This window comes from Heterodontus francisci, chromosome 3, assembly GCF_036365525.1.
Source record: "Heterodontus francisci isolate sHetFra1 chromosome 3, sHetFra1.hap1, whole genome shotgun sequence".
NCBI classification, from domain to species: domain Eukaryota; kingdom Metazoa; phylum Chordata; class Chondrichthyes; order Heterodontiformes; family Heterodontidae; genus Heterodontus; species Heterodontus francisci.
The window spans coordinates 82,592,003-82,619,216 of NC_090373.1; the positions used below are offsets into that span (position 1 = coordinate 82,592,003).

Below are 27,214 nucleotides of genomic sequence, written 5' to 3' on the forward strand. Positions count from 1 at the left end.
AAGAGGCTTTAAACCTCACTGCCTTTCTACCTCTCCTTCCTCCTTTAAGACACTCCTTAATACCAACCTCTTTGACCAGGCTTTTGATCATCTGCCCCACTATCTCCTTTCGTGGATCTGAGTCAAACTTTGCATTAGATGGTTCCTCTGAGGCACACTGGGACGTTTTATTATGTGTCATGCTAGGCCCCCACCTACCAAGAATGAGGCACATTAATTTTGTCATGAACATTGATTTTAAACTGTTATTGGAGTTAAGAAAGGACTTGTTAAACAGATCAGCCGTGGCTGGAAAATACATTTGCATATCAACAGACAGTGACTGGAAGGACAAAGGACCATTCCCTGACACATTCAACCCACAATGGACCTTGATCATGAGGTATTGTGTGTAACAGGAGCATTCCAGAGACTGCTAAGGTGATACAATCCAAGACGTGGGTAGACCAGTGAGTCACATGACTAACCTGCTTGGCAACTGTGTTTTTCTGAATGGTACACACAGTTTGAACTGGGATTGTCTGTCTGCTCCCATCTCTTTCTCACATGCCTCTGAATCCACTGATGACACCTGAACTCCAAGAGAGAAAAGTCTCCTACAGCGAACAATGTTTAAGAAGAATACAGGGCCCCAACGAAAAGCAAGATCTACCGACAATCAAGGACTCTACAGTGAGCTCAAAGAACTGTAACAACAACGCTTCAGATATTACCTCAAACTTTTCCACTTTATTTTTCTTCTGCTCTTTTCTGTCTCTATTTGCATGTGTGTATCGCATATGCATGCTAGCATGGGCACGTCATGCATCTGTAGGCGTCAATCGAATCAGAGTTTAAGTTCAAGTTTAATAAATTTCAACTTTTCTTTAAACCTAAGGAAACCTGTTTGTGCTGGTTTCTTTATCTTATAATTGGAAAGTGGTGAACAAGGATTCACCAAGGTGGAGCTAATACACAGTGTATTTAAAATGAAACCCTGTTATGGTAAGACCAGGTGAATGCTGAAAGGGAACCCTATACCTCTTTCTCACTGGGTCATAACATATGTTAAAGGCACTATATAAATACAAGTTGCTGTTGGGAGAAGTTCACTCATTTCCCTACCAATGGCAGGGATCTGTGCCTCAAACCCCACCAAAAAGGCTAGAATTTCGAGCCAAAGATTGCCTGGCTGGGGAAGAGGGCTGGGTGCCAGGAGAGCCACCCAATCCTGGATATAAGGTGCCCCTGCTGCCCCATTGTTTCACTCCTGAATGTTCTGGGGTTTAGGCCATGATTAGCCCAATGTTGGTCTTATCGGATGAGGCGGTATATACATGATCTTACTTTCCTGCCCAAGCATACCTCTGGCAACTAAGCATTTGGTGTCAGTGAAGGCCTCGGCCACAGGTAGTGCTGATGCAGGTTTCTCCGACCCTGGCATTGCTCCTTTTATGAATAATGGCTACCTAAGCTCTGCCCCCATCAGTCCATAGAGGAAATTCTGTGGGAAGTTTGAAACAACTTGGATCCAGCCTCGTTTCTGGCCATTCTGGCAGACGTCTGCTGAAGTTATGGTTGTAGTTTTTCAGAGGCAAACTAACTGTCATCCCGCATCCAGGCTCCCCAATCAATCAGTGGTGGGGGTGGGTTGGTGCATCCATTCTAATTAAAGGGACCATGACATAGGTAAGGAAAGCTCACCAGCACTTGGATTTCAGAGGCTGCAGCAACCACAGGAATGGAATGGAATGGAATGGATTGGAGAGGGGACCTGGGAAGGCCACTCCCTGGGGTTCTCACTCTTACCTGGAGGTCCTGCTGTAGGATCTGAGGGGCTGCAGTGAGGTGATCTTTCCCAAGGATGGGAGGAAGAGGACAACTTCTCCAAGCAAGTGGACTTGTGGCCGAGGAAGTCAGCAGCAGAGGTGTAGTCCCTCCAGCCTGGAAACAGTGAAATAAGATCCAGAACCTCCAAAGGGTGGGAACGGTGAGTGGTTTAACACTTTCAGGTGCCAAGCCCCACACTCTGACTTTATCAGTGTTCGCATGCATTGCACTCCTCAGATCAACATGCCTTGCAGCTGTACACATTCTTTTCTCTGTAGGCACTTCAGCCAACGAGCAGCCAACACTCACATTTGCCCTTAGCCTATTTCCCTCTCACCCCATGCCTTACAGTCACCCTCCACAAATGGTCTCCTTCCCTCTCTGCAAAAGCCATTATGAGTACCCCAATTCTTTGCTTTCTCCACTTGCAGAACAGAGCACACAACCGGGCAAGAAGTGGAGACCCAGGCCGGAATTCTACGGCACCCCAGCGGGTCAGATGGTGGCGCGGGGGCGGCGTAAAATTGAGCGGCAGGCTCCGTGAGGCCTACCCGCCCCGATTCCGCCTCCGGACAAGTTTATGGAGGGCAGGCGAGGGGGTGGGAAATGGCCCACCCACCGGAGGCCAAATTGAGACCCTTAAGTGGCCACTTAACCTGCCCTTGCCCGCCTCCACGGTATTATACCTGTGGCAAAAGGGTGTGCTGGGGACGTGAAAGGCCGCCCAGCGATAGCTGCCGGCCTTTCCGCACCCCGGAGAGGGGGGGGGGGCATGGCAGTCAGGCACAGGGTGCCCAATTGAGGGCCGCCCCCACCTCCCAACCCACCCCAGGGACCCAAGACAGTCTCACCAGGGAAGGACCGATCCCCCTGGTGAGGCATGCCCCTACTTACCTTCCCTCCTCGATACATGGCGTCGGCAGTCCCAGCAATGGCCACCGCTCCCGGTGGCGCTGCTGGGACTAAGAGCAGCCAGCCTGCTGATTGGCCGGCAGCTCACTGAGGCGGGACCTCCTCCCTCAAATGGGTGGAAGTCCCGCCTTGGGACAATTAAAGCCCTGGGATCTGTAAAATACGGGATGGATCCCCAGGCTAGACGGAAACGGGTTTGCTACCGACTTTCACTTCGGAGTCCGGTTCCCATCCATCCACTGTAAAATTCCGGCCCCAGGATGGGGGCGAGGGGATGCCCTGTTAGCCACTGGCAACGTGTGCCCACCTGCTCCACTGGGAAGGAGGTCTTGTTCCAGGAGGCTGCAGATGTCAGCAATGACCAGTGAGAGCTTGAACCTCCTGAGGCACTGGTGCTTATACATGGAGAGAGATCTGATCCTCTGGCTGTAGACCCATCTGTCCTGTGGCCAGCCACATGGCCGAGGAGAAAGCAGCTGGTGCTGCTGCTGGTGTTGCTCCTGCTGCTGCTGGAGCTGTTGGCACTGGTGTTGCTTCTGCTCTTGACCCTCAGCAGGTGCAAGGTGGAGCTACATAAGCTGCTCCCGTGGTGAAAGCTGGTAACAGGAAAGTGCAGCTCAAGGTGAGTGAAATGCTGTACAAGTGCCTTCCAAGAAGTTGGCAATCGCCTATCAAGCAGTGAAAGCACTTTGAGAGAAGATGTCCTTTGAAAAGCAGTTTCTCAATGGCCATGTTTGGAGCTCTTCAGTGTAACTGATAGAAGACTTGCCAGCTTGGCAGTTTCACTGAAGAAACTCTTCCTGCTGTGCACTCACCTCCGTGACCATGGCAAGTTGCTGACAGGTTGGGAAACAGGTTTCATGGCTGGGAAATCCAGGATTCAGGGTTAAAATACCTCATAATTGGCTTAACAACCTCAACAACTTCTTAACTACTTAATTGACAGTTCCAAGGGTGTTCTTCGCTCTCCTTCAATGCCACCTTGGGGAAAGCCAGAAGAGAGCTGGATCACATTGGGACTTTGGCCACCCTGCTCTCCCACAAATCCCTGTCCAACGGCCTGGGAAAATTCAGCCCTATGGGTGTTGAGGGTGTGCAATCTAAAGTATGTTAATAAGTGTGAAATGGAATCAAGAACGGAAATCTAATTAAGGTCAGATGATAAGTGGAGAATGTCAGAAATGTGAAGAAGGAACGGAATGGCAGAGAGGACATAGCCCTGAATGAATGGAAAATAAGTCAACTACAGTATACGGATAGCAACTTGAAACTAATTAGCCATGAACACAGCTTGGTGGAACAGTTTATGAAGTGCACACTACAAGACTCTGTCAAAGCTTTCAAGACGTCAAAGGCAATGAGAGATGTTCACCAAACTGTTTAAAAGAAAAGCTCCAGGATGCAACAGTCGAAAATACAGTGGTGATTACAGTCAATCTGATTTGCAGTTTGTTACCATACCCCATGTATTTAAATAACAGTTTTTTTTTAACATATCCCTCAATTAAAGTGTTGGCTTGGCACAGTGGTAGCACTCTTGCCTCTAAAGCAGGTGGTCATGGGCTGAGGCCCCACTGTAGGATTTCAGCACATAATTTATGTTGATACTACAGTGTAGTACGGAGGGAGCTCTACATTGTTGTACATTTCAATAGTGACTACACTTCAAAAGCACCTCATTGGCTGTGAAGCATTTTGGCATGTCCTGAGATCATGAAAGGTGCTATGTACATTAAAATCTTTCTTTTTTGTCAGAGACGCTATATTTTGGTTCTGACGTTAAACTGAAGCCCTGTCTACCTATTCATGTAGACTTAAAATTCCCATGGCACTAATTAAAAAAGAGCAAGGGAGTTCTCAACCAACAAAACAAAAAAATAGATCCTCTCATTGTTATTTGCAGGACCCTGTTATACTCAAATTAGCTACTACATTTGTCTACATAGCACAGTGATGACACTTCAAAAAACACAAATTATTGGCTGAGAAGTGCTTTGGAATTTCCTGAGGGTGTGAAAGATGCAATATAAATGCTTCTTCACTAGTGTGAACCCAATGTAATGATAACACTTTCGTTCAACCAAATCTGTTGGCCAGTCCTTTTTCCAAAGAAATGAAAGTACCGATTGTGAACAGTTATATAGCGGTTATATTACTGGACTAGTAATCCAGAGGCCTGGACTAATGGTCTAGAAATCCAAACATGGCAACTGGGAAATTTAAATTCAGTTAACTAAATAAACCTGGAATAAAAAGCTAGCATCATTCATGGTGACCCAATAACAACCTGATTGTCATAAAGATGCATCTGGTTCACCAATGTACTTTAGGTAAGAAAATCTGCCATCCTTACCTGGACCTATATATGATTCCAGAGGAATGTGGTTCACTCTTAATTATGCTCTGAAATGGTCCGGCAAGCCACTCAATTGTCAAGAAGGCAGCTCACCTCTACCTTGTCAAGGGCAATTAAGGATGGGCAATAAATGCTGGCCTTATCAGTGATGCCCAAATCATATGGATAAATATAAAAAATGATAATTAAAAAAAAAAAATCACAGGTACTTTTAAGTCAAGAAGCATATATTTTTATAATTTTTAATTCCATGTAAAACTAGAAGATAAACATTTGCAAAGGCCACACATCAGCTGGATCCAAAGCAACAAGAAACATACTATACTCAAGAGGTTTCCATCTCACTTTGGGTTTACATGCGAATAAATATAAATATCTAACCAATAGGATCGTGGAACATATATCCTGAAAGGCTTTGCAGTTGCTTAGCAACCCTGATGTCACACTGTTAGCACAGAATATATTTTTGGACTTTGAAGTGAGATAAAAATGGAATCACCTGCTTGCAACATTCAGAACAGGTCTGCGGCAAGCAGCAGTAGAAACTGGAAAGCGCAACATTCAGAACAAAGTTAAATGGGGTCACTCTGGATGCAGACATAAATGGTGCTTAATTAGCATGACTGGAATATAACATGAAAACTTACTGAATAACCAATTAATTTCAGTTAGTACAAAGATTATGAATATTAGAAGTAGCACACTTGAACTGCTATCAAATGAGCAACAGAACCATATGAATCATGTTGGAACACATCAGTGAGTTACTGACATGAAGCATCATGATGATAGAGATGATATGAGGCATTTTGGGTTCTCCTCTATTTCCAAACCAAAAGAAAAAAATTTGACAAACATCTTTACAAGGCACGTCCTCTCTGAATATATGTGTGTAAATCTCTGTGTGGTGCGATTAGTTAAATTACAGTATGATTCACTCATAGTTGTCACATTCATTAACTGGGCAGACTTTTTTAAAAAAAAGGAATTTTTTTTTTAAATAGCTTGAAGACAGCTGCAGAAAACTGCTATTTTTAGAAAACACTTTAAAAGAATGAATACCTTTGGAACGATTGACCTAGTTACCAGTCTGGCACTAACAGCTGTTTTAGAGCAGTGTGAACTAGAAACACTGGGTTGGATTTTAACAGCCGCCTGACGTCAGGGGTCATGGCAGAGGGGCCCAGAAAATATCTCCAGGAGCTGCCCGCCATGGGCCTCGACGCTGGGAAGGCCCTGCCCCATATTACAGATGGCGGTGAGGTCTCGTGGCAACCCCCCTCCCCCGCCGTCTCTCGGCGATGGTAACTTAATTTAAATATTTAAATACATTCTAATTAATGAATAATTACTTACCTCGTCGCGATGGCCATCCCACGCTGATATTCCGACTGGCTGGTGGAATTCCCGCGCCTTCCGAGGGGGCACACTAGTTGGGAAGGGGAAAGAGTGAAGTTTTCATCTGGGGGGAGGGGAGCGGCGAAAACTCTTGCTGTTGGTTGAGGGAATGGTGGGAAGGGATTGAAGGTCAATGTTAACAAAGTGCAGGGGGAAAGTTTGGGATCGGAAGAAAAGTTTTTTTTTGGGGGGGGGACAGGGCAATTAACAAACTGATTACTCATTTGGGGTTGGGAGAGGGGAATAGAAAGTTGAATATAAATTTTACTTTTAGTTTTTTACAATTGTCCCTTTAAAAACTTAAATACCTCGGAAGGGCCTGAAGCCCTTTTAAAATGGCGCTGGCGCCTGCGCAGTGGTGCTGGATGCCGTTGCCAGGGACGGAGTGCCTGACCCTCTACGTCATCGGGGGCGGGCGTTACGCCCCCTCCATGTAAATAAGCCACCGCGCTAAATATCGCAGCGGTTCAGTGGTGCACATCTCATGTGCACACGCACTGTTTTTGAAGCTCGCTGCTGAGATTGGCACCGAGCTGTAAACATTTTAGGCTTTGCTTCTTTTCCTGATGAGGCAAAGCAGAATTCTACACATGCAAGTAAACATGTCTCCGGAGAACTCTGGTCAACAGTGTTCAAATTCTGGTTATATTTTTAACTTAGTCAATTCTTTACTAACACAAAAAAAATTAACCTTATGTAGAGAACTTAAGATGGCTTCACACCGGTTGCAATTATAATGCAGTAGATGAGGAGGTAACGGAGTGTGGAACTATCGTCTTACTGTGGTCTGATACCACTTGCTAGAATTCATCAGATTATTGAATTTGCTGTTTAGTTACACTGCAGATTTTGTGCCAATGTTGTGAAAACCTTGTTGCTTTAACATAATAACTGGGCCATTATCTTTTATGTAATGCTGCACAAACTTTTTAAACTGACACAGAATGTAGGGCATTGGTAATTTGACACTACTGCTGACTTAAACTGGCACCTGGCCAAATTTATGGCTATGGATGTCAACCCCACAATAGGAAGTTTCAGAAAACCCATTGAACACCTCGAGTTTGTTGAAATCTGTCAGATGCCATTTCAGCATTTGTAGGCTTGTATTCAATTTTCCAGTGTGCCACTTTTCAAAAGGATCCATTATTGTAATCACAATATCTGGTCACAATGCATTCTTTGCACCGAGATGACAATTCAATGGCTGCAATATATATGCAGCCAGGAAGGTAAATTAAATGCAAGGAAAGATTATTCGGATACGTGGGTGGCTGTGCTTAGGTTCCCGGCCTGTTCGTTTCGAAAAGGAACATATAGGCTATCAACAAGAAGTCTGACTAATATCTGATATTTTTACTTTTCTGCAGTTATTTCCCATTGGCGCTTTCTCCTTCAGCTAACAGATTAGCATAGTCTGAATGTCAGATTTGTTTGTAACTGCCATCAATGTCTTTGCTTTCAATCTGGAGGCTGGAATCTGAACTCTTGATCTCTGGGTTAGAGGTCCAACACTGTTACTAATGATCACCCTTAACAATTTCAATACATGGTAAATTATAGACAGATAAAGACTGCTATCAGGGAGAGTTTCAGAAAATGGAACTTAGCTAGCATCACCATCAAAATTCATTAACTGGAGCTTCTTTCAAGCATTTCTCATCAAAATGCCTTGAGAAAGTCCACCGTGATCCACAGGGATTGGACATTACAACAGCAATGACAACTTAGGCCTTTGACATAGAAAATTGCTTCAGAGGATGAAAAGGAGCAGGTGCTTAGCCTCTGTGGCAGAGTTAGGAGAGCTAACCGATAGCTTAGTTAAAGCAATCAGTTTTGTGGTAGCTTTTAAAGTTGGGGGGAGAGGGGCAGGAAGCTGATGGGGTGGAGAGAAAGTTCCAAAGTGTAGGACTGAGACAGCTGAAGTATGAATCCTTGAAGAACTCTGGAAATTACCATGCAGGGAAACCCATTATGGGAGATGCAGTGACAGAATAGGTAGGATTGGAACATGCAGGAGCAGTGTCTTGGAGATGGACTGAGGAGGATGATGTAGTTGATCAACACAAATGCAGTGGACATACTGAATCAAGTCTGATCAATATCTGACAGTCTTTACCAGAAGAGACAATACATTGCAATGAATGCTGACGAATTCATTCAGGGAGGTTCCAAAAGATAGAACCCTCATTTTCTCCAAGGTGACACAAAGTGTTGATGGACCACTGGTGGGACTGGAGAAGGCGGCCCGGAATTTGCAGTTGTAATCACAGTGAAGCTGTCAGTGTTCATTGTCGTTACTGTGTAAAACTGACAGCAACTTCTGGCATCCACATATGCGCAGTTAAATGTGGAGACTGCTGTCAGTAGTACCCTGCTCCTCCACAGGATGCACTGTTGCAGTCTTTGCAATTGCAACAACACAGAATCAGTGATTTGATGCGAACTCCACTTTTTCTGTGCTATTCTTCCTGTAAAAACATTCAAAAGTTAAGCCTTGTTGAGATACAACTGAGTTTTTAATTGTCTAAGGGCTGGATTTTACCTTAGGTGGCAGGAATTCACCACCGACGTAAAAGTCGGTGGCGAACCCGCTTCCGCTTAGCCTGAGGGATCCATCCCGCGTTTTACGGGTCCCCGGGCTTTAATTGTCTCGAGGCAGGACTTCCACCCACTTGAGGGAGCAGGTCCCGCCTCAGTGAGCTGCCGGCCAATCAGCAGGCTGGCTGCTCTTAGTCCCAGCAGCGCCACCGGAAGCGGTGGCCACTGCTAGGACTGCAGCCCAGCCGACCAGATGGATCCACGAGTGAAGTTAAGTTGGGCATGCCTGACTAGGCAGATCAGTCCTTCCATGGTGAGGCTGGAGTGGTCGTTTGGGAGGGCGGTGGGCGTCTTGGGTCCCAGGGCTGGGTTGTGAGGTGGGGACGGTTCTCAATCAGGCACCCTGTGCCCGACTTCCATGCCACCCACCCACCCCCCCCCCCCCCGCCCACCCCTGCCCCCGGGCGCTATCTCTCAGCGGCCTTTCACGTCCCCAGCACACTCGCAATACCTGTGGAAGCGGGCACGGGCCCTTAAGTGGCCACTTTTTAAACTGACACAGAATGTAGGGCATTGGGCCGTTTCCCCCACCGCCCGACCACCGTAAAGTCGACTGGAGGCGGAAGCGGGGTGGGTAGGCCTCCTGGAGCCTGCCACTCAATTTATGCCGCCCCCACACCACCAACCGACCCGCTGGGGCAGCGTAAAATTCATCCCTAAGTCTTATTTCTGTTGAACTACCTCTCTGGCCTTGAAATTCTAGTTTTAGAAGTCTAGAGTGTCATTCCCTCCATTCCATGATAAAAATTCCACAGATTTTTAAAATAATAAAAATTGTTAAATTTTTTTCAAGTTTATGATGTTTCAGCATCTTTATTTCGTCCTCTGTAAAATGATAAAAGGTGAATGACAATCTGTGTTTTTCACTTCCTGGTTCGCCATCTGTGAGAATTTTTCAATCTGATTGGATGCTCAGTCTGCTTGATGATTTCACTGCTCCTAGATATCACAGATCCCCTTTAGATGCTGGCAGAATAAAATTGAAATTCTAATAGAGGAAATAGGCAGCACAGAGCCTGCTAAATCTTTCTGGACAGCTTTCTTTGCAGTTGATGTGAGTGCAATCCAAGCCACTGCTATTTCGAGAAAGGTTTTTACTGAAAATAATATGAATGGGGCTATTATGGGCCCCCTGAGCTGGGTTCGGAGGCAGGGGAGCCACAGAATTGTGACGGGGTGGGATGGGGCGGGGGCTGGGATAGTCGGAGGGCCCGTTGCAATGCAATTTTGTCAGGGGTAGGATAGGTCAACAATGGCCTCCTGCCCAGAGGCCAGTTGAGACCCTTTAGTGACCAATTACGGCCACTTAAGAGCCTCGTCCTACCGCTGCTGGGATTTAACCAGTAAAATGAGGCAACCTCCCTATGGGCTTGGGTGGGGGGGGGGGGGGGGGGGGAGGGTGGTGGGTGTTGGCCCTCCCCTGTGGGTAATCTGCGGCCCACTTAGGGCCCCCGCCGGGAAAACCTGCAACTCCCTAAACCCCCTCACTTAATGCCCACCCTTCCACTCCCTCTCGCCCCAGCCTTTCAGACTGGCCTGTGTGACTCTGCCTCACTTACCTTGGATCTGGGCTCCAATGCTCAGCCTGGGTCCAAGGTCTCTTGCTGTACTGGCAGTAGTCACCGCTCCCAGTGGCACTGAGGATACTGCTGAGCTGCCAGCCCTGTGATTGGCTGGCAGCTCTTGGATGCGGGATCCCCATCATTAAAGGGACAGGGATCCTGGCGCTTGACTGTTAATTGGCCTGGTGGCATGGAATTGCTCCGGTGGGGCTCCAGCTGGCCAAGGCGGGACTCCCCCTGCCATTTCGACCTAGCAAGGGGAACCAGGCCGTCAGCACAAAATCCAGCCCCCAGTTTTCACTCTGCCCAAATGTGCAAGTACATTAGTACCATTTGATGATGTGGTTTCGTATGCAACATGTGTGCCTTTAAAACAAATTCAAACATTGCAAATGTGGTTTTACCCCAGAAATGGAGACAGCAGCAAAACATCTCTCAATGGAAGAATACTTCACATTGCCTAAATAAGCACTGATTACATAGGCTCAATGAAAAGATGACAGCATGGTGTGCCTCATGGTTTTGTGAAGCAACTGCAATGGGCTAGTAGTACAGATCAGGGTTCTGCTGTTATGCGCACGATCAGACAAAAAATGACCCTATGTTAGACACACTGTAAATGGACTGTCAGCATGGTATTAGTTCTAGAATAGATATAGCCAAACTAAATTTGGAAACCTATTTTGTTGCAGCTGCTTAATATTTTCAAGAAGTGGTGGGGCCAATTTGAATTCAATTACTAATATCTTAAATCTGTTTGTAATTGAGACAACTGTCAGATTGCCATGCCCCTTTAGAACAAGAGTCATAACTCGGTATGGATAGTAAGCACGTCTATTTATGTGTGCTGCCACTTGTGCGCATCCTACCATGTGTTGGGAGCTTTCTTTTTAAACATTTGTCTTGTGAAAAGAATCTGATTCTGAGTGGTCTAGTGTGGGGTGTGCGTATTCGTCTGGCATTGACAGGCTGAAAGATTAAGAGTTGCATCTAATCACAAGGAATGGTTAAACATCAATTTTCCCGACTAGCAGTGTAGCAAGATGCATCAATGCTCCTCAACAATCTAGAAACGTACAGCAAATGGGACCACAATCTCACACTATACAGGTACAGGGATTCTAAGGAATCTGAAACAACAGTAACAACTTGTATTTATATAGTGCCTTCAATAAAATAAAATGTCCCAAGCCACTACACAGCAGCATTATAAAACAAAATATGACACCAACCCACACAAGTAGGTCAAATGACCTAAAGCTTGGTCAAAGAGGTAGACTTTAAGGAGCATCTTAAAGGAGGAAAGCGCAGTAAAGAGGCAGAGAGGTGTAGGGAGGCTATTCCAGAGCTTAGGACCTAGGCAACTGAAGGCGGGGCGACCAATGGTGGAGCAATTGAAATCGGGGATGCTCAAGAGGCCAGAATTAGAGGATTGCAGATATCTCATGGGGCTGGAGGAAATTACAGAGATAGGAAGGGACAAAGTCATGGAGGGATTTGAAAACAAGGATGAGAATTTTGAAATCAAGATGTTGCTTGACCGGGAGCCAATGTAGATCAGTAAGCACAGGGGTGAGTAGTGAATGGGACTTTGTGGGAGTTAAGACACGGGCAGCAGAGTTTTGAATGACCTCAAGTTTGCAGAGGGTAGAATGTGGGAGACCAGCTAGGAGAGTGTCAGAATAGTCAAGTCGAGAGGTAACGAATGAGGTTTTTAGTGGCAGATAAGCTGAGACAGGGACAAAGTCAGGCAATGTTATGAAAGCAGAAGTAGGCGGTCTTAGTGATGGCCTGAATGTGCGGTCGGAAGCTCATCTTGGGGTCATGTGACACCAAAGTTGCGAAAATACTGGCTTAATCTCAGACTGCTGCCAGGGAGAGAGATGGCGTCTGTAGCTAGGGAACAGAGTTTGGAGCGGGGACCAAAAACAATGGCTTCAGTCTTCCCATCATTTAATCGGAGGAAGTTTCTACTCATCCAATACTGGATATCGGATAGGCAGTCTGATAATTTAGCAACAAGTGGAGGGAGGAGTCAAGAGAGGGGCTGCTGGTGAGGTAGAGCTGGGTGTAATCAGCGTACATGTGAAAACTAATGCTGAGCTTTCGGATAATATTGCCGAGGGCAGCATGTAGATGAGTAATAGGAGGGAGCTAAAGATAGATCCTTGGCAGACACCAGAGGTAACAGTGCGGGAGCTGGAAGAGAAACTATTCGAAGTGAAACTGTGGCTACATTTACAGATAAGAATGGAACCAGGTGAGTGCAGCTGGAAAACAGTGGAGAGGCGCTGAAGGAGGATGGGGTGGTCAACCATGTTAAAGGCTGAAGACAGGTTGAGAACGATGAGGAGGGAAAGTTTACCTTTGTCACAGCCACATAGGATATCATTTATGACTTTGATAAGAGCTGTTTTGGTACAGTGGCAAAGACAGAAATTTGATTGGAGGGATTTAAACATATAGTTTCGGGTAAGATGGGAACGGATCTGGGAGGCGACAACAAGTTCAAGAGGAAAGGGAGGTTGGAGATGGGACGGGAAATTGCAAGGACGGTGGGGTCAAGGGTTGGGTTTCTTTTGAAGAGGGGGTGATGATGGCAGATTTAAAGGAGAGAGGGACAACACCTGAAGAGAGTGAACCGTTAACAATATCAGCTAACATGGGGACCAGGAGGGGAATTTGGGTGGTCAGCAGTTCAGTGGGAATAGGATTGAGGGAGCAGGACTAGGGTGTCATGAACAAGATGAGTTCAGAGGGGGCATGAGGGGAGATGGGCGAGAAGCTAGGGAAAGATGCAGAATTATCATTTTTTTAAAAAGATACTAATTAAAAATGAGGACCACAGACATTGCATTTCCTTAACTGTTCAGGTTAGCTATAGAATTAGGCCAGATTCCATGGTCAGCTTCAACGTATGCTCCTACCTGAATGGAGCTCCTTGACCAGCGAGGACATTGTGTTTGTAATGGAGTCAGCTGCCACCAGCAAATCATTTCGTAGGTTTCTGCGGGTTCCTGTACAAAATGAAAAAAAATCTGCAGGTTCAGGCTGGTGTACAACCTACATCACCGATAGGACTTTCTGTGCAGTAGGAGATTGCTGTCAGAATTTCTGCATATTAACTGAAGATTTTGGGGTGGATTTTCCAAGACTAGATGGGATATTGGGAGAAAAATAGAGATAATGGGGTGGAGGGACTAACCACTGGATTCATACTAATGGAAGTATAGTTCTGGTCGCCCACTATAGGAAGGACATGATTGCACTGGAGAGGTGCAAAGGAGATTCACCAGGACGTTGCCTGGGCTGGAGCATTTCAGCTATGAAGAGACACTGGATAGGCTGGGGTTGTTTTCCTTCGAGCAGAGAAGGCTGAGGGGGGACCTGATTGAGGTATACAAAATTATGAGGGGCATAGATAGGGTAGATAGGAAGAAACTTTTTCCCTTAGCGGAGGTGTCAATAACCAGGGAGCACAGATTTAAGATAAGGGGCAGGAGGTTGAGAGGGGATTTGAGGAAAATTTTTTTCACCCAGAGGATGGTTGTAATTTGTAACGCACTGCCTGAAGGGGTGGTAGAGGCAGAAACTCTCACAACATTTAAGAAGTATTTAGATGAGCATTTGAAATGCCATAGCATGCAAGGCTAAGGGCCAAGTGCTGGAAAATGGGATTAGAATAGATAGGTGCTTGATGGCCGGCACAGACACGATGGGCCGAAGGGCCTGTTTCTGTGCTGTATAACTCTATGACTCTTATGGTAATTTTCTTCCTCCTCCAAAGGAACTCAGTCACTGAACCCTTGACTGCCACACAGCATTAAAAAATGAAGGCATGGGAGCTTGGCCTGGGAAACCAGCTGATATCCTTGCCTCCTGCTGCAATACCACTAAGACCAGCTATCGTCAGAAGAGGGATGGCAGTACAGCCTGGGGCAGCAGTAGAAAACCTGCTCATGCCACTTTTATAAGGATATAGCCCAGTAGTGGACATCTCTGCCTCATACCTAATCCTGGAGACAATGCATATGGAAACCATGTCTTCTGTAAAATATAGACAACATAGATTGTCAGCCATTCCCTCCACCTCACCATCTTCGGGCACTTCTTCCCCCTAATGATGCCTCTTGCTCTTTTTGGTGCAGTAAATGTCCCACACCGGAGGCAAATCTAGCCCTTTGCGTTTAAAATTCAAACCATTCCAAAAGGAGCAGTTCTAAAATCCCTGTCCTGCAACAACCAGAGCCCTAATGCCTTTTTGCTTTACTCACAACATAAATATTTTTCATTGCATTGCTCTATTACCTTGACCTTGTTATTTTATGTGGCCTCGCTACCCCTATCATTACAATCACTGATAAGGCAATTTCTGACCATTTCCTTGTATTTCCTACATTAAAACACTTCAAAAGTAGTTCATTGGCTGTAAAGTGCTTCGAAGTGTCCAGTGGTTGTGAAAAGCGCTATATAAATGCAAGTCCTTCTTTTCTTTTTATTGCGTTCTATCCAAATTCCCCTCCCCTCTCCCAAGCCCACTTCTTTCTGTGACTGACCCTGGAAAAAACTCTCCCTCAAGTTACAGAGATACAGCACTGAAACAGGTCCTTCAGCCCACCGGGTCTGTGCTGACCAACAACCACCCATTTATATTAACCCTACATTAATCCCATATTCCCTACCACATCCCCATCATTCTCCTACCACCTACCTACGCTAGGGGCAATTTACAATGGCCAATTTACCTATCAACCTGCAAGTCTTTGGCTGTGGGAGGAAATGGAGCACCCGACGGAAACCCACGTGGTCACAGGGAGAACTTGCAAACTCCGCACAGGCAGTACCCAGAACCAAACGCAGGTCGCTGGAGCTGCGAGGCTGCGGTGCTAACCACTGCGCCACTGTGCCTCCCTACTTATCAAAGTTACATACCAATGTACTCTTAAATTCCCAACGACCTAGCCTTTGGCCTTTAATTCATCATAACATCTCGGCAGCCATTGCTTTGCTAAACCACACCCTCTCCAGCACCTTTGATGCCCTTGTCCGTGCTAGAACTATTACTCTGTCATCCTAATTATTTCCCCTGGTGTATCCCTCATCTCTGCTCTGTTAAGTCCAAGGGACACAGACTTGAATGACTTTGGTGAACATCTGGTTTAACCATTGAGGCCCGACTACTTAAAGCATTATTGGGCAATGCTCTCCATCACTCAAACTGTTCACTATTCAAAGATCATCCAGGAAGGCAATGATAACACCCGACTTCTCTTCTAAACCATGACATTCTCCTTAAGCCACCCTCACCTGCCTTCTTCACTTTCACCTCCAAAAATAAGTGCAATGAGCTCATGGACATGCTTGTTAAAAGACTGAGTTCAGGCACCTCTGCTGCTTCCCTCCCTTCACCTAGCCCCTGGGCCTAACTTCCTCTAACCCTTGCCCTAACCCTAAATTTGCATTTTTCTCCAGATTCTCTCCTATCTCCCCTCATACCCTCTCTAAACTCATCTTGTTGATGAGATCCACCGCTTGTTCTCAAGACCCTATTCCAGCTAAACTGCTAACCACTCAACTTCCCTGACTGGCTCCTATGTTAGCAGACATTAATAATGGTTCTTTCCTCTCAGGTACTGTTCACCTTCCTTCAAATCAGCCATCATCATCCCTCTTGTCAAAAAAAAATCAACCCTCAACACCTCTGTCCTTGCAAACTACCATCCCATCTCAAATCTCCCTTTCTTCTCCAAAATCCTTGAAGCTGTTGTTACCTCCCAAATCTGTGCCCATCTTTCTCAGAACTTCTTGTCTGAATCCCTCCAGTCTGGTTTCAACCCCCATCATAGTACCACAAACGGTTCTTACCAAAGTCACAAAGGAAGCTACTTGACTGTGATGAAGGTAAACTCTCCCTTCTTGCCCTCCTCGACCCGTCTGCAGCCTTTAACACAGTTCACCAGGTCGGCTCCAACCACTCTCCACCATTGCCTCATGGGTGGAATTGCACTTGCTTGGTTCAATTCCTCTCTATTCTTTTGCAACCAGAGAACTACCTGCAATGGCTTCTCTTCCCACACCCGCACTGTTATCTATGGTGTCCCTGAGGAGCTATCCTTGGTTCCCTCCTATTTCTCATGCACATCCTGCCCCTTGGGGACATCATCCAAAATCACGGTGTCAGTTTTCACATGTATGTTGATGATACCCAGCTCTACATCTTCTCCACCTTTGTTGATCCCTCCTCTGTCTCTAAATTATCTGACTGTTTGTCCAAAATCCAGCACTGGATGAAAGACCAAAGCCATTGTCTTTGGTCCCAGTCACAAACCCCTTCCTTTGTCAAAGGTGACAAAGGTGATTGATGAAGGAAGGGCAGTGGATGTTATCTATATGGACTTCAGTAAAGGCTTTGACAAGGTCCCTCATGGCAGACTGATACAAAAGGTGAAGTCACATGGGATCAGAGGTGAGCTGGCAAGATGGATACAGAACTGGCTCGGTCATAGAAGACAGAGGGTAGCAGTGGAAGGGTGCTTTTCTGAATGGAGGGATGTGACTAGTGGTGTTCCGCAGGGATCTGTGCTGGGACCTTTGCTCTTTGTAGCATATATAAATGATTTGGAGGAAAATGTAGCTGGTCTGATTAGTAAGTTTGCGGACGACACAAAGGTTGGTGGAGTTGCGGATATTGATGAGGATTGTCAGAGGATACAGCAGGATGTAGATCGGTTGGAGACCTGGGTGGAGAAATGGCAGATTGAGTTTAATCTGGACAAATGTGAGGTAATGCATTTTGGAAGATCTAATGCAGGTGGGAAGTATACAGTAAATGGCAGAACCCTAAGGAGTACTGACAGGCAGAGAGATCTGGGCGTACAGGTCCACAGGTCACTGAAAGTGGCAACGCAGGTGGATAAGGTAGTCAAGAAGGCATATGGCATGCCTGCCTTCATCGGTCGGGGCATAGAGTATAAAAATTAGCAAGTCATGCTGCAGCTGTACAGAACTTTAGTTAGGCCACACTTAGAATATTGCGTGCAATTCTGGTCGCCACACTACCAGAAGGACGTGGAGGCTTTGGAGAGGGTACAGAAGAGGTTTACCAGGATGTTGCCTGGTCTGGAGGGCATTAGCTATGAGGAGAGGTTGGATAAACTCGGATTGTTTTCACTGGAACGACAGAGGTGGAGGGGCGACATGATAGAGGTTTACAAAGTTATGAGTGGCATGGACAGAGTGGATAGTCAGAAGCTTTTTCCCAGGGTGGAAGAGTCAGTTACTAGGGGACATAGGTTTAAGGTGAGAGGGGCAAAGTTTGGAGGGGATGTGCGAGGCAAATTCTTTGCACAGAGGGTGGTGAGTGCCTGGAACTTGCTGCCGGGGGAGGTGGTGGAAGCAGGTACGATAGCGACGTTTAAGAGGCATCTTGACAAATACATGAATAGGATGGGAATAGAGGGATACGGTCCCCGGAAGTGCAGAAGGTGTTAGTTTAGGCAGGCATCAAGATCGGCGCAGGCTTGGAGGGCCGAATGGCCTGTTCCTGTGCTGTACTGTTCTTTGTTCTTTGTCACCGACTCCATCCTTCTCTCCGGCAACTGTCTTGAGGCTAAACCAAACTATTTACAACCTTGGTGTTGTATCTGACCCTGAGATGAGCTTCCTGCTGCACATCTACACCATCACTGAGACTGCCTACTTCTTCCTCCATAACATCACCCAACTCTCTCCTTGCCTCAACTTATCTGCTGCTGAAACCCGCATCCTTGCTTTTGTTACCTCTAGATTTTAATATTCTAGCACAATCCTGGCTGGCCTCCCATGTTCCACCTTTTGTAAACTTGAGGTCATTCAAAACTCTGTTGTCCATGTCCTAAGTTGCACAAAGTCCCATTCACACATCACTCCTGTGCTCGCTGATCTACATTGGTACCCAGTCAAGCAATGCCTCGCGTTAAAAATTCTCATCCTTGTTTTGAAATCCCTACATAGCCTTACCCCTCGCTATCTCTAATCTCCTCCAGCCCTACAAACCCCTAGATATTTGCACTCCTCTAATCCTGGCCTCTTGCACATCCCTGATTTTAATTGCTCCACCATTGCCAGCTGTGCCTTCATCTGCCTAAGTTCTGGAATTTCCTCCTACATCTCTCTGCCTTTCCTTCCTCCTTTAATACGTTTCTTAAATCCTAACTCTTTGACCAAGCTTTTGGTCATCTGCTCTTATGTGGCTCAACGTCAAATTTTGTCCAATAACGCATCTGTAAAGCATCTTGGGACTTTTTATTTTACTTTAAAGCTGCTACAGAAGTACAAGTTGTTGTTATAATAGGATAAGGTACAAAGGGGGTGGGGGTGGTTCTATAGGCTTAAAATAATTACTAATGTTGGAAAAAATACTCTCCCTATATTAACATTTCCAAAACAAAAATTAATTAACAATTTAAATATTAATTTAAGTTCTCCTGGTGGTTCAGTTTTTCAGTTCATTGAATTGATACAGGCATTCTGACTGATGAACAATGCAATCAAACTCATCCTTGTTCTCACTCAATGACCAAAATAGACACCAGGAGGCACTGGCTGGGGATCAAGACCAAGAAACCTGGTTGATTTTTTTTCCCATTTCCCAAGCTCAGGGGACAACTGGAGCTCTGCAGTTGCTTTTTCTTGCACAGATAAGGAATTGGACTGGTGTAGCACTAAGCTGCAAAGACCACCTGGTCTATATTGCTTAGAACTATATTCTAAGGGTAACATTTTCTGCAATTAATCTTATACCTACAGCATCTATTCATCAAAAGCATAAATTACAAATTGACAAGCCACGCTCATCATATGGGACAATGAGAATCTTGCACTAATGTATTAATTTTTGCTTCTTTCTATTTCTCTTTCTTGTTCTGCCTTTTTCTGTATTTCTTTTGCTGAAACAATGGAGGCAGAGCTTTCCACTAATTATCATATTAAAACTATAGGCTCTTTGCCACTTAGCATTTTAAAGATCTGGACAATATCTGTAATTTTTTTTCTCCAGTTAAAATAAAACCTCAGAAAACCCCCCCACAATATGCCAAAATTAAAATCCAACAAAAGAGCAGGAAGGAAAATGTGTGAAATATTCTATTGACCAATCTCCACGGTAAATCAAATTATCACTGGTATGACAAGTTGAATAAGTAAAAACTTCTCCAATTTAATAAGCCACAAGATTTATACTGCTGTATGTGACATTTAACATTTTATGTCACAACTTAAGTCTTCAATATTGTGGAGTATGTTAATGAGTCACTAAAATGTGTGTGTTTGTTTTCATGTAAAATGGAACATGCACTGAAAACAGGATAAATCTAACCTGACCAATTACTGCCCCAGTAGTTTCTGTCCAATCTTCAAAGTGCTGGAAGGTCTCATCAAGAGTGCCATTAAACCATACCTACTAAACAAAAACCTGCTTCCCGATGCTCAGTTGAGGTTCTGCTAGATTCGCTCTGCTCTAGGCCTTAGGAAAGCCTTGATCAAGGCATGGATACAGAGCTAGGGGAGGCTGGTGGCATAGTGGTATTGTCACTGGACAAGTAACCCAGAGACCCAGGGTATTGCTCTGGGGACATGGGTTCAAATCCCACCATAGCAGAATGTGGAATTTGAATTCAATTAATAAATCTGTAATTAAAAAGTTAGTCTAATGATGGCCATGAAACCATTGTCGACTGTTGTAAAAATGTCCTTTAGGGATGGAAATCTGCTGTCCTTACCTGGTCTGGCCTACATGTGACTCCAGACCCACAGCAATGTGGTTGACTCTTAAATGCACTCTGAAATGGCCCAGCAAGCCACTCAGTTAGGGCAATTAGGGATGGGCAATAAATGCTGGCCTGGCCAGCGACGCCCACATCCCATGAATGAATAAAAAAAAAAGCTGAATGTCAGAGGAAAGATAATAGGGTCTACCCTCAACATCAGAAGTATTCGACTAACTATGGCACCAAGAAGCCATAACAGAAGTGATCTGAATAAGGGTAAAACCCTCCAATGGCTGGAATCACACCTTACACAAAGGAAGATAGTAGTGGTTGTTGAAAGAAAGTCAAATAATACAGAGCCCAGCCATCTCTCCTTGATTGTCAACAGCACCAGCATCATTGAGTTCCCCAACATCAATACCTTGAGGGCCAGCAATGACCAGAAGGTAAACTGTACTATTCTTTTATCATTTCTGTCAATTTCTAGTTTGTTTAAGCACTCCATTATTTTCTGATGGTGGACTGTATCAAATGCCTTCTCATAGTCTATTAAAGCATACATACACAGGTTTTTGTACTTCCAGATATCTTTCAATCACTACCCTCAAGTTAAAGATGGCCTCTCTTGTTTCTTTCTTTGGTCTGAATCCTGACTGACCATCATCTATCTTTGCTTCTATAGACTGGTCATTTCTTTCCAAAATGATTATTAAATTCATTTTCATCTCATGGCTCATGAGGCTTATTGTCCTATGCGCTGAACACTCAAGGGCTTTTGGTTTCTTTGGGAGCTTAATGAACACTAACTGCATAGGATCCACAGGTATGAATCCTGTTCCGTAAATTTTATTGCAGAGGTCTGTCAGTATCCCAATGTTATCATCATTCAGGGCTTTCAGGCATTCTGTTGGAATCTCATCAATTCTCGGTGCTTTCTTTACTTTCATCTTTTTGATTGCTGCACTGACTTCTGCTTTTATTATCTCTGGTCCTTCTCTTCCCGATGGTGGCAACAATTCATTTCTGTCTTCATCGTCATACTGCTCACTGATGTACTCCACCTATCGTTTCTCTACCCTTTCTTTTTCGAAGAGAAGTTCACCTTGCGCCTTATACAGCCACTATTTGTGGCTGTTTTCTTCTTGTCTGTCAGTGCTTTAACTTTCTCATGTAATGCTGTCACGTCATGCCTTTTCTCCAGTTTTCTATTTCTTTGCAACGATCTTCATACCACTTTTCCTTGGCCACCTAACATGCTTTTCTATTTTGTTATATTTTTTATTTTTCTTATTCTGTCTCCTTTTCTCCCTCATATCTAGTATTTCATCAGTCATCCACTCTTGACGTTTGCTCCTCTCTTTCTTAGCGACCGTCTCAATTACTGCATGTTTCATGTTCTGTTTCAACCTTTCCCAATGCCTTTCTGTTGTTTCCTTCTCACTAAGATCTTGCACTGGCCCCTCCTGAAGTAAAGCTTCATACTTGATAGTAGTTGCATCACATCTTCCTCTCTCAGTCTGTCTAAGTTGAGAAGGCATCTGATAGAGTCTACCATCCGAAAATAATGCTGTGCTTAAGCAAACTAGAAATTGACAGAAATTATAAAAGGATAATTCAGAATCGATATTGGAAGCAATCAGCTGTGATGAGACTTGATAGCGGCTTGTCAGACAGTTTCCCAATCAAAAGAGGAGTGCACCAGGGATCTGTTATGTCCCCAAAACTGTTCAACCTGTACACTGAAGCGATCTTCAGAGACATAGGAGATCTACCAGGTTGCAATATTGGTGGATTGAACATTAACAACTTGAGATATGCAGATGACACTGCACTGATTGCAGAGTCAGAAGAGGCACTACAGGAAATGGTGAACAACGTGAGTGTAAGGAGTGCAAAACATGGATTAATAATGAATGTGAAGAAAATCAAGACAATGGTGATAAGCAGAGACCTAACCCTGGAAGTTAGAATTGAAGTAACAAAAACAAGAAATGCTGGATTCACTCAGCAGGTCTGGCAGCATCTGTGGAAAGAGAAGCAGAGTTAACGTTTCGGGTCAGTGACCCTTCTTCGGAACTGGAATTGAAGTAAATGGACAAGTCCTGTAACAAGTGAAAAGATTCACAGACCTTGGGCAGGTTGTCACAGATGGGAGATCTGATTGTGAGATCTGAAGGAGAATTGAGATAGCCAAGACCAGCTTTGTCAGAATAAAGGAATTGTTAACGTCAAAGAAACTGACCCTGAATCTTAGGAAAAGAATGCTGAGGTGCTACATTTTGTCATCTGTTATATGCCTCGGAGACATACAAGAAACAAAGAGAATATTGATAAGCTAAATGCATTCGAGATGTGGTCATATAGGAGGATGTTCTGCATATCCTACACAAACACAACTGAGGAAGTGCTGGAAATGGAGAAAAGACAAAATTAGTGCATAACATCAAAGAGAGAAATATACAATATTTCGGTCACATCATTAGAACAGAAGATAGACAGAGACAATTACTGGAAGGAAAGATCGATGGAAAACGTAGGAGAAGGAAGCAGAGGAGAAAATGGATGACAGATATAATGGACTGGATGCAGCTGACCTATGCAGAAGGTGTAAGGACAGACAGAGGTGGAGATCCATGACCGTCAACCTTCTGGGAAGATGACGATACCAATGAATGAATGAATGAAACTGTACCAGCCACATCAACACTATGGCCATATGATCAGGGCACCGGCTGGTTATTCTGTGATAAGTGGCTTATTTCCTGATCCCTTTAAGTGTATCCATCTTCTAAAAGGCTGAAATCAGGAGTGTGATGGAATACTTAATATTTGCCTGGTTGTGTGTAGCTACAACATTCAAAAAGCTCAAGTCCATGCAGAATGGACCACTTTGCTTGATCAGTGCCCTTGCCAATGGACTCAATATCCATCCCCTTCACCATTGGCACATTTTGGCTGCAGTATGTACAATCTATAGGATGCAATACAGCAATTCACTAAGATTCAACAGAATATACTTCACCTGCAACCAGTGCCAACAAGAAGGATAAGAGCAACAATATTATGAGAACACCATCACACCCAAGTTTACCTCCAGGTCACACACCATCCTGACTTTGACATATATCACTGTTCCTTCATTGCTCCCTGGGCCAGTTTCCTGGAATTTCCTACCTCACACCATTGTGGAAGCACTATCACACTAAGGACTGCAGTGTTTCTGGCAGAAAGGCCACCACTACCTTCCCAGGGCAACTAGAGATGGGCAATAAATGCAGCATTGCCCACATCCTGAGAATAAATTTAAGAAATCATCTTGGTATAAAATGGCTATTAAAAATATTTATCACTTCTAACAGGTTGCATGAAAAGCATAAAGGAATAAAGATAAGGAAATATTGATTGACCGTTAAGTCAGCTATTATAAACCCTTGATAGACTTCAAGCTTTTGACTGCAGTTTCTGTTTCAGTCATTATTCCCTTCACCGCTACAGGCCCAAACTTCAAGAAAGGTCTTATCTCACTGATGGTCATTAAGGCCCATGAATGAACAATTAAACAGTATTATGTTATAGGAATTGTCAGACCACATTGCACCCAAGCAATGATGCAAATACATTGGTCAATCTTTGATAGCATGACATTTTGTCTCCCTTTTAGGATTCTGCTCTGCCACATACGTGTCTTAATCAGAACTAAACTGTTTTTGTGGCACATGGTTGCATATTGGTATTCCTTTTGCAAGATCACAGCTAAGGTATGTTTGCAGCCATGAATTCTCAAATTTCCATGCATAACTGACCTTGGCAGGTTTTTTGTTTTTACAGATACTGTGATATAAAAAGTTACTTCCTTATAACCAGCAAATAAAATATACAGTGTGAAAAACACATTTCTGCAGTTCTTCGTGGCAAAGTATACACATATGGAATAATGAAAGGACAAAGCAAACTTACATAGGCAACTAACATTTGGCAAGGTTACCACTTACCCTGTGCAAAAGCTTCCTGCACATCTCCTCCAACCCCAGACAATGAGTCTTGAGGACCATGGGTTGGTGTGGAGCAAGCAGAAGTTGACCTAACAGGCATTGGCATGGGACGGCTGGCACTATGACTAGGTGATGAACGAGGCGAGCCAGCTGCTTGAGCCTGTACAATGAGAAAACAGAACAATGTCCATGTCAAAGCCAGTTTGTAACATTTTATAAACAAAAGACAAAAGAAGTCACATCATCCTTTCCTAAAGCAATTCACCATACCTGAGATCATCCAATGTTACCAGAGAAAACAAAAATCACATTAAGACTATTTTCATCCTTCAATCAAATTGGACTCATTAAAGTGACAACACTTGTCATTAGTTCTTAATATTCTTGTTGTGTTAAAGAGCAAAGACCGATTTGAATGTATTTTGCAACAAGTATAATGAGGAATGCACCATTACTGTCGATGGTTATTTAATCTGACTTGCAGAAACGTAGATTCAGCAAAAATTTAGAAACTACCTCCTCTCCCTACAGTAATATACTTCCTCCTCTCCCTACAGTGACCCTTCCGAAGAAGGGTCACTGACCCGAAACGTTAACTCTGCTTCTCTTTCCACAGATGCTGCCAGACCTGCTGAGTGATTCCAGCATTTCTTGTTTTTGTTCCTCTCCCTACAGTATCTTTAGTTATTCATTTGAATAAGCACCACCCCACAAGTGGAGCTTGAGAGCCCAAAACTCAAGGAAGATCAGCCACCCGATTTGTATTGTTACATATTGACTATGATAAAACTAGTTTCACTAATCATGTTTTCCTGTCAAGTAACTGCTAAATAGCCCATACTCCAGAAAAACATTAGGAAAACCTGCCTTTTATAATTCTGGCACCCTTTCCCCTCTTTTGGCCTCACATTTTAGTGTTCTGGTGCAGTAGGGTTTTGTTACTCTTTAGCATTAGAAGCACAAACATCACAGCTAAGAAGTCCATTAATTCTGTTTGTGGAACCAGGCTAATAGCCTTTCTTAGGCATTAATAGAACCACAGAGAAAACGATTGCAGGGCTGTCTCATGGCAACGGCCTGAAAGACCCACTTTGTCAATATATTCTCTGCCTCAGGCATATGGAAACAGGCCAGGTAGCAGATGGCTAGCGGGTACAATTAGCCTCATTTTGCTGTGGCAGGCTGAAAAGGAATAGCTAATAATTCTGCTCACCTTTCACCGCTAGCACTGACAGACTTAACAGTTACTTGTTGCTGCTAAGCATTGTTGACTGATTGGACTGTTTGTCAGGAGATGGTCATAATTTACAGAAGACTTTTAAGGAATAAACAGAGGTGACCTACTGTCTGAAACAATGTGGTTATTAATAACTCTTAGGGATCATTGTATCCCTTTTGTCCCGCAAAAGACATATTTGCATCTATATGTCCCCTCCCCTCTCAGCAAACATGCAAAGTTGTTGAAAACTATCTTTTGTAAGTATGGCAGTCGCTTACAGCAAGCTACAATCACATTACACCAAAAATGAATTACAACTGAAAATACTTCATGTTAGTCCGCTGCTCAAATGGGGCATTGCATTTAAAAGTGTTGACAAAATACTCTGATATGAAGCAAATGGTTGTTATTGAAGTACTGTGATACTTTACTAAAAAGTACGAAAAACTTCCAAGAATGAACTATTTCTCAATAAATCTGGATTAAAGAGTTTGAATAGCATTAGTATTGCTTGTGGAGTGTTACTGCACCAAGGACAAAGGATGCAGCAGCAGTTGTCGCATGCAATGAAAGCCACAGCCATTGCAAAAGAAACCAAAAAAATAGTTTTAAAAACACAATTGCAGGCCATAGAGCATATATTCTAACACAAATCAGTAAATGAATGTTGGAGGCTGTAAACTACGGGAGGAGGTTCAGATAATTTTTAGTTTATGTTTAGTTTAGAGATACAGCACTGAAACAGGCCCTTCGGCCCACCGAGTCTGTGCCGACCATCAACCAACCATTTATACTAATCCTACACGAATCCCACATTCCAATAACATCCCCACCGGTCCCTTTATATTTCCCTACCACCTACCTATACTAGGGGTAATTTATAATGGCCAATTTACCTACCAACCTGCAAGTCTTTGGCATGTGGGAGGAAACCGGAGCACCCGGAGGAAACCCACGCAGACACAGGGAGAACTTGCAAACTCCGCACAGGCAGTACCCAGAATCGAACCCGGGTCGCTGGAGCTGTGAGGCTGCAGTGCTAACCACTGCGCCACTGTGCCGCCCAATATTTCATCTTGAACTGTTCAACCTTCGTTTTTAGAGATTATAGATCACTTGAATCTTGCAGTTGAACCTACAGCCTTATAATCATTCTTAGGTATCCATTACTTCTTATCTAATTTGCCAATTTTCAGTGTGACGCATGATCTGTGCAATAATTGGCATATTGATTTCTATCAGGCAGTGGGATGGCACTACAATTGGTCACAGTTCTCCAAGTTAAGATGATAAATCAATCAGGATTTCTGCTCCAGTTAGCTAGCTATCTCTTGCTGAAAGTGGTGAGTGTTGCGTTACAACAACATTGGAATTCACTGTCATGCCTGCCCCCCTCAATAACAAACAACTTGTTGATCCGCACTGACTAAGAATCCTAAATGAAGAATGAGCTATTTGGATGAGGTACTAGAGATTGGCTGGTGCCAAAGAATTCACTTCTACCAACATTGTAGTAATTCATATCGACAGATCCTAAAGATTAAGTGACAGGAGCCTACATTAGGTTGTGGTTGCTCAAGCTGCAGACTGGGGGTTTAGCATTAGGTTGACACACTGAG

General features: G+C 44.3%; 1 protein-coding gene across 14 annotated transcripts in view; it reads right to left on the reverse strand.

Annotated features, from left to right (window-relative positions):
* The window catches only part of LOC137357516 (dystrobrevin beta), a 580,754-nt gene that overhangs the window by 45,727 nt on the left and 507,813 nt on the right, over positions 1-27,214 (reverse strand). For all 14 annotated transcript variants that reach the window (XM_068023985.1, XM_068023970.1, XM_068023952.1 and 11 more), the window contains 2 exons: positions 24,377-24,536; positions 13,566-13,655 (listed from right to left, as the gene is read on the reverse strand). In XM_068023985.1, coding sequence (XP_067880086.1) covers positions 13,566-13,655; positions 24,377-24,536 — 250 coding nt within the window. The remainder of the gene's footprint in view (positions 1-13,565; positions 13,656-24,376; positions 24,537-27,214) is intronic.